Genomic DNA, 8,325 nt, shown 5'->3' with positions numbered 1-8,325 from the left:
CTTTGGGAGTCCATAAAATTCATATAATTCTGGACAATCTTTAACTCCTTCAACTTTTAGAACGGCGATATCTTGGGAATGGTGATTCTTAGGGAAAAAAGTATAAGAATTATTTTTGTAGATAATTTCATGATCTACAATCTTTATCTGAACTATATTTTTGATAAAACTTACTGTTTTCGAGAAAGATGCAAAAAACCAAAAATGTTGACCTTTGACCTTGAATAGCTTTTTTAGCACACATGGGATCTATGGGGACTTTTGCCACTTTATTTCTATCGGTGTACCCAAGGTTTCTACCAAAATTCAGCTCTGCCGGAGTTTTTGTTATTTGAAATGTCTGTTTTGACCGGACTATTATTTGAAGGTTTTTCATCCGACGCCTACAGGAGGGTGCAGTGCAACCGCTGTGCGTCGTTCATATGCAAGAGGGTTTTGTTGGTTGCTCTGATCTCGTTTTACTCGTACCTTTCCCAGTAATGTTTTTTTTTTAACGATCGATGCCATTTCTATTTTCAGACCGAGTAGGGTGGTTGCCGAAGGTGATAAAATATATAGTAAAATAAAGTTAACATTAAACAATTAATGTATTTATTTACCAAACCTACCCACTTAGTAAAGACAAATAATACTTGGTTATCTATGTAAGTGGTTATGAGGTTGTGGAGCGCGAAATGAAATCTCAATCGGAGATTGTACAGTAATTTATTTTATTTTTAAACGTCATATAACTGACACTTATATGACGCTCTTACCGGGGTTTAAGTGTCATTTCTATGACACCGTGTTTGAGCGGCGTATAACTACTACTTATACTCCGCCGGCGTATAAATAAAACATTTATACTCCGCCGGAGTATAAATATGTGAAAATCATAGTGGTTGTCAACCATAGTAATCATGGTAAGTGAAATCAAGGCAATTCCTTAATGAAGCAAGAATATAGGAAATAATCATTTCAAAACAAGATTAATCGTTTGAAAATAAAATATTGTATTTCATTCGGAGTTTAAGTGACTTTATGTGACTCGTATGGACTTAATTCGCCTCGCTATCGCTCGGCGTTTAATCGTCCATACTCCGTCACATAAAGTATCACTTAAACTCCTAATAAAATAAATATCTATTGATTTCACACAAATATAAAAATGCCAGCTTCGGAGGCGTACCGGTGTCGAGGCGGCCTCGTCGACGGGTTAAACGTGAATAATTTTGAGAACGGTTACCCTAATACGGGTGGGACTAAGGTGGACAATTTGTATCCGCCCAAACCCTTGTTCAGATAGACTGAACAGGTTGGAATCTCTTTTTTTGTTGTTGGAGAAAAAATCATGCAGATTCCATAAAAACCACAGTGTTACTTTGCTACCCTACTAAGAAAACAAGTGGTACCGTAATGCTTTATAACGATATTCAATAAAAGTGCCGTTCACATAACGCCACTTTAGGCTTTTTATATCGTATCTTCTAAAGGACTAGATACTGCACCTTAATTTGTAGTATAGCATTGTATAAATTAAATTGTAGTTTGCAAGTAAAAACAGGCATATATAGCAAGCGCATCAACAAGAAAAACCGAAGTATAAAAACAGAATTCAAGTTCACGGTATAGTGTCTCATTGAATGTAATGGTATATAGGTCAACCTGATTGTTTTTTGCAAAAACGTTAGTGATAGTAGATAAAGAAACACTATGCGATAAAAGTAAATGGACGCCCTTTGGCCTTTTTTTAACGGCACTTGTGCATCGACACTCTCGATATTATTAAGAATAATGAGATTTTTGTTAACTTTCGTATCTTACATTTGTTTCGTGCATATGTTAGGGTATTTTTTTCGCAATAAATCTTATAGATTTATATTTACATACCCAAGTGCGTAATATTAAGTACTAAGGTACTATCAGTATATTGTTATAGTAGCCAATATGTAACATTTACAGCAAAGGTTTCCCATAATGTTGGGACAACGTTTAGAGTTTCAACTTCTTCGACGCTGTTGGCACAGAATCATCCTATTTTACGTATGATGGTTTTATCAAATTGTCTTGTCGACACTTATAATTTAAATTTATTTAGTAATAAGTGCAGAATCGAAAGCAAACTGAAGGCCATATTAATGTCTTGATGCTAGAAGAATGATTTATTTCTTTATTTTGTAATATTTTTTAATTATAATTTATTGTTTTTTTTTTATTTAATTTTAACCATTATTTAAATATTAGTAATATTCACTATTCAGGTATAGTTAAGTGATAATTAATTTACTTTTGTTTGTTTTCGAAATTTTTTTTGTTTTTATAAATAAATTCAGTAGCATGGAACTTGATGTTTATGAACTATTTGTTTATACATTAAGACCATGTCCTGAAATGCAACAATCAGGCATCACAAACTCTCTTGGCAGTAATAAAGGCTTTAATCAAAATTAGAACAATAAGTATTATTGGCTGATCGGTAGTGAAACAACAAACTATACTGTTGGAATTGTCTGTTATTTAACGAAAAATTACGAACATAATCAATCTGAAAAAATGAAAATTACTTGGAAAACGAAGTGAAACTATAGAAAATTCTCTTAATAGCCGAATTTGTTGTGAAAACATATACAACATAATGAAACAGTTAAAAAAACATAGATTCAATATTAAACTTTTATTCAATGTACTAATTTTCTTGGCTACGCACAAATAAATATTTCAGGGAACAGATTAATCGCAAATTTCTCTTAATGAAAGTAATTTCAAAGCATTAACACATTTGTTAACAAAATTCGATGATAAATTTTAAAGTTTTTGTAAAAGTATTTAATATTTAGTGATCTTTCTAAAACCAATCAGAGCGATTATTTTGGAATTATTTTTATTTTATTTGTTAGTGTTAATTTTGTTAGTATTTTGAGCATTTATTTTTTGTTTCATTTGACATTTTGAATTTTGCTTTTATAATAATTTTTGAAATTGTTACTTTTTCTAAGTGTAGATTATCTCAAAGATTTAAAATTTAACGTTTTCTCGTTGTTATTTCCACATCTTTATGTGCTGAACTTTTTTTTACACCCCTTTCCTCATTTGCCAAGAATCTTCGACGTTCTCGTTGGTTCTTGCAACGACATTGTAAGTAATATTTATAAAATAATATATATGTAGTATACATAACATATTTGTTATGTTATATTGACTGACATGCAACACCAAAATAAAAACACTTTCTCACAAAGATGATTATATACATATGTATATGTATATGTTTAATACAAACCTGAAGACACGCTGTTAAAATAACATGATCACCAGTGTTGGGGACACATACTTTTAAAATTATCTAGATACAGATTTTCACGTTTTTCGAAATGTATCTCGATAATAATAGATACAAACAACGGATACTCTTTTAAACTTTGGTCAATACAACATCTGATAACAAGTTTTTACTTATTTTTTAAAGAAGCTTTTAAAATTAATAATATTTCAAATGTGGCATCGCCTAAAAAATTTTTTCTCGGTGTAAGAAGTTGTCTTCCGTAAACACCCGCTCTGACAAACTGGATAAGTATTTCACTTAAGTGTTTCGTCAATACGTTTTTATAAAAAACACTCAGATTAATCTGCATTATATCGCATTGAATGAACTGCTACCGTAAACTTGACCTTTGTTTTTATATGTATTTCGGTTTTTGTATTAAAGTGTACGTAAATATGCGTGCTGTCAGCTTCCACATATAAATTAAGTTGTAGTACTTCAAGAGACAAAATATCTGCATCGTATTTCCACCAGCAGCTCTTTACGCATGTGGTTCACAATACATAAATAATTCCAAATGTCATCGTCTATCTATTTGACATAGACCCAGTGGCGGCTCGTGGTGATTTTTGATGGGTGGCCAAAGCATTATAGGTAGATTATAACATGTATGAAAAAAAAAAAATATATATATATATATATTATTGAAATTGTACCTCAATACCCTTCAAGGTAAGTACTTTTTCACACATTAATTATATTGTAGTTATTACTTGTACCTTACATTGAATAAAACATTTTTTAGTGTCGTACATTTTCTTAAGTTGGAAATACTTGTGTATGTTTACGGTGACTTATACAAAGAGCCCCACAATGCCCCACCTTGTGTGAATGTGATATGAATCTGTCACGTTTGGCGACAAATCTCCCAAACTTTGAAATGCTCCTTTTGTCTCTTTTTCAAAATATTTGACACTATATCTGAAGTCGATTTATCGGTTCAGCACCTTAATAAAAATTGGTCGAAGGTTGTGTCGACAGAAATTGCCTCGCTCCTGAAGTAACAATGAAACATATCCGGGATTCTCGCGTGTTTATTTATGTTTAAACATCGGGCGAATGTCACGTAGAAATTAGTTTGATTTGAATTAAACCACAATTGAACAAAATTCTCTGAAAATTATAAGTCTTATTTTATCATCGTTATTAATATTATAAAGACGTGTTTTTCACATTTTCGAGGAAATGGGGTGACTCGTTCTTCATTTGACCAATACAAAATCTGTTATGACGTCATCAATATACTAGTAGATAATACTAGTCACAGCACGAAAGAAAAATAGTCACAGCGTATTACCAATATAAGACAAAAGACGGCCACATTCAGCATCGAACCACTTTCCGCCTGTCGCACGGCTGCGTTGAACGTCTCGGTGTTCCGCCTTTGCCGCAGCGCCACCGCGACTCCTGTCCGGCAGGGACGGATGGGGTACAGTCTTCCGGCCCGGGAAAATAACAAGTACGGCCCAGACTGAAAAGTAATTTTTTTATTTTTGTTGCGGAGAAACCGATATTTGTCAGACATAATTAATCATGAGTAATGTGAAAAAGATATTCACTCTTTACAAAAAAAAATGCATTTCACAAAAAATAAAACCTATATTTCACAAAAAATTAGCAAAATCGAACTCACAACTATGTAATCTAATATATTAAAGCTTTTTTTAACAAACTACTCTCTGCCGCAAGACTGTTAATGACTTCTTCATTATCAACTGTGTTTAAAATGGATTTTTCCATATTCATGATGACGAAAGATTCCAGTCGGTCATCTGTTAATCTATTTCTTAATCTATTTTTAATATATTTCAGAACCGAGAACGATCTCTCACACTCCACTTGAGTTATTGGAAGTGTTAGGAGATACTGATACGCAAGTGCACAATATGCCCCCTGGAACATGTTATATTTCAAAATAACAGTGTAGCAACATATTGCACAGTTTTTGCAACTCTTGCAAATATTTTTTTTCAGTTTAACATCCGTAATTTCGGAAGAATTAGGTAAATTTACAGTATCGATACCATCCTCATCATCATAGTCGTCCTCAATGATATGTAGATCTAGATCGTAATTTGTCTTGTACGTATCCTCCAAAGTTAATTTTAGTTTCTCCCAATTTGAGGCAAAACTTAAAAGCTCCTCTTTTAACTGGGAAGAAGTTGCAGTCGAATTATATTTTATTATTTTCGCGGACAAGTACTTCATGCAGTTATCTGGCAAACTTTTTTTGTTACAAATTTCTTCAAAATTATTGGGATCTAATATTGCCATATCCCTACATATATCCATATTTTTTAAAAATCGATTATTCATGGCTTCAACCGCAATGTCCATCAACACGTTAAAAGTAGATATCTTAAATCTTTCTTCTGGAGATTGTGGCTGCTCATCAATTGATTTTTCTTCATAAAATTTTTTTACGTATCTTCGACGTACGTTAGTGAAATGTTCCTGTATATCTGCATCTATGTTTTTTGACTCTAACTCTAATTTAGCCCAACGTAAAAATGTGTTTGTAGCCTCCTGGATAGAGATAAAATCTCTCTGTATAGACCTCAGTTGTTCGATAGTCGTCTCTAACATGTGGTTACATTTAAGAAGATCTAATCCTCTAGTTTGCAGATATCTTGACAGAGGACCAGTTATACTAAAAATCTTTAAAAATATTTGCGCAGTGATTATATTTTCGTATTTCAATAAATTATCCTTATGATTTTTAGCTGTAACCCTGGTGTCAGGGTTAATTTTATCATTTTTTTCAATTTTTTCCAAAGTATCAATAACAACAACATATAAACTGTTTTCCGGTTTATTAAAATCTCCAAATATTTTCTTAAGCGCCAGTTCCTTAGCCCACCAACGGGTTGCACCAATACTTTGAATCTTTCTTTGTTTTGAATCAGTAGAATTATTAGACTCCCAAATGTTCATACGTTAATAAGATTCTTTAAAGAAAGAAGATATCGAGTTTAATAAAGAAAGAAGTGAAGCAGCTTTTAAATTTGCATTCAATATATATCACACAGGACTAGATTTAGGATGTGACTGTAACACCAAATGTGCACATGGTCTGAATTGAGGTTTTGCATATTTGCAGAAAAACCATTATATTCACCCTGCATATTTGCCGCGCCGTCTGTCGAATTTGCAATACAGTTTTGAGGATTTAAGCCATTACTTTCCAATACATTTAAGACAAGAGCCTGAAAACCTTTTCCAGTTGTATCGGTACATCGAATTAGCGAAAATAATCGTTCGATAATATTTCCCATGTAAACGTATCTGGCAAAAATACAAAAATGTTAATGTTTAATGCTACATATATAAAAATTTCACTATCTTACCTTATAACAACCGAGCATTGCTCCTTTGTGGAAATATCTTGCGTAGAATCTATTTCAACAGAAAACATTTCGGCTTCTAAAATCTCCACTGACATTTTCTTTTTCATAATTTTAGTTATAATAGAGATTATTGAATTTATTGTAGTCTTTGATAGGAATGTTAAAAAATTTCCAGTTCTTCGGGTGTTACCTTTTTCATGAGCTCTTTTGCTGGCTTTGATGATTACATCCAGATGTTTTTTCAAAATTATGTCATATTTGGATGTTAATAAAACTATTTCAAGAAAATTTCCATGGTCAATATTTTCATTTTCTAATGAATATGCGGCCTCATTTATATTTCCTTTGTAAGAAAGGCCTGTCTTGCCTATAAATTTAATGACGTTGATAATAGTACTTAATATTTGTCGATTGTTGATCACTTCCTGATTGCGCTTGTGTATAATAACTTGTCTATAGTTTTATTCTTCAGGTGCATAAAATATGCATCACAATTTTTCCCGTGTAGAATAGTTCGTTCGTGTTCTTCAATTCGCTGGTAAACATGTTTCCAATCCACCATGCCGCAGTTAGAGTTAAAGCTATTTCTTTCTTTGCTTTCAAAAGCTAAACAAACTGAACAAAATAACGCTTTTTTCGAGAAACTGTAGGTCAACCATACTCTATTAGTTCCATTTTCGCGTTTAAAAGTCTTACCAACTTTAAAAGGCAATCCTATTTGATTTTTTGGGATGACAGGATGATGATTAAAAAACATATTCAGTTCCATAACGTCCGGTCTTTTAAAAAAGTCGTAATCATCCGAATAATTCTCAGTTGGAGTGTTCTCTTTTGCCGCCATATTTTCATCTTTTTCACAACGCAATTCACTAGGAATATAATTGATAATTTTAGCATGTTCTGTCTCATTAGCTTCTTGATGTTCTGCGGTTGTATAATCGCAGAATCGCAGATCTTAGAGGTCGAAGGAAAATTGTATTTTTGATTTTCGGAAGCTGGTGTTTTTAGGAACATGCTTGTTAACGTCCTACAAGTTTTTGCTTCGTCCATCAGTCTTCGCTTTTTTCTCTCTCTTTCTTTTTCAGCGCCGCCCCTTGCTTTGGTTTTGTTGCTGCCTTTATCCAATGAACTATAATTAGGTCTATTTTTGTCAGTCCGCTTGTTGTTGTGATTTTGCAATTGAAGATCAAAGTTTGTATAAGCACTTTTGAGCGGACTGTACCTATATTATCTATAAATAAAAATACTAAATAGGCGGAAAAATAAACTAGAGAAAGGATTTACCTAAATTGATTAATCACTATAAGTAGTCACTAATATCAAATCGACACGTAAATTATTATTTAAACTGAAGTAAAGTATGTTTTTGATCTGAACTAGTAAACTACGAATACTGCGATCACTTTAAAATAAAATATTTGGCAGTGGTAATTATTGCAATGTAGTCAGCTCTATTTTGAATGGAACACTGCTGAAGAAACAAGGGAAGCAGAGATCTGGGGAGTGTTGGTGGTGTGTTTAACACGTGTTAGGGTTTGAGCAATTTATGCGATTTTAAAAGAGCTGACCGCTGCCGAAGATATATTACTGTGCCTGTACCGACTCATTTCCAAGAAATAAGTCATTCCGATTTCCTTGTTCGCAGGCGTGTTTCAAATCAGTTAATTTGGATTTAAC

At 32.6% G+C, this 8,325-nt stretch overlaps 1 protein-coding gene across 1 annotated transcript; it reads right to left on the bottom strand.

Annotated features, from left to right (window-relative positions):
• Positions 1-4,945: 4,945 nt before the first annotated feature.
• Positions 4,946-6,235, bottom strand: LOC135134630 (uncharacterized). Its single transcript, XM_064063356.1, has one exon. It carries the CDS (start codon positions 6,233-6,235, stop codon positions 4,946-4,948), a length of 1,290 nt encoding a protein of 429 aa, XP_063919426.1.
• Positions 6,236-8,325: the final 2,090 nt, after the last annotated feature.

The sequence above is a fragment of the Zophobas morio genome, unplaced genomic scaffold (genome assembly GCF_036711695.1).
Source record: "Zophobas morio isolate AGI-343-1 ecotype UQ-CSIRO unplaced genomic scaffold, CSIRO_AGI_Zmor_V1 ptg000023l, whole genome shotgun sequence".
NCBI lineage: Eukaryota > Metazoa > Arthropoda > Insecta > Coleoptera > Tenebrionidae > Zophobas > Zophobas morio.
Note: the sequence above shows the minus strand (reverse complement) of the source record. Positions and strands in the feature narration are given on the sequence as shown.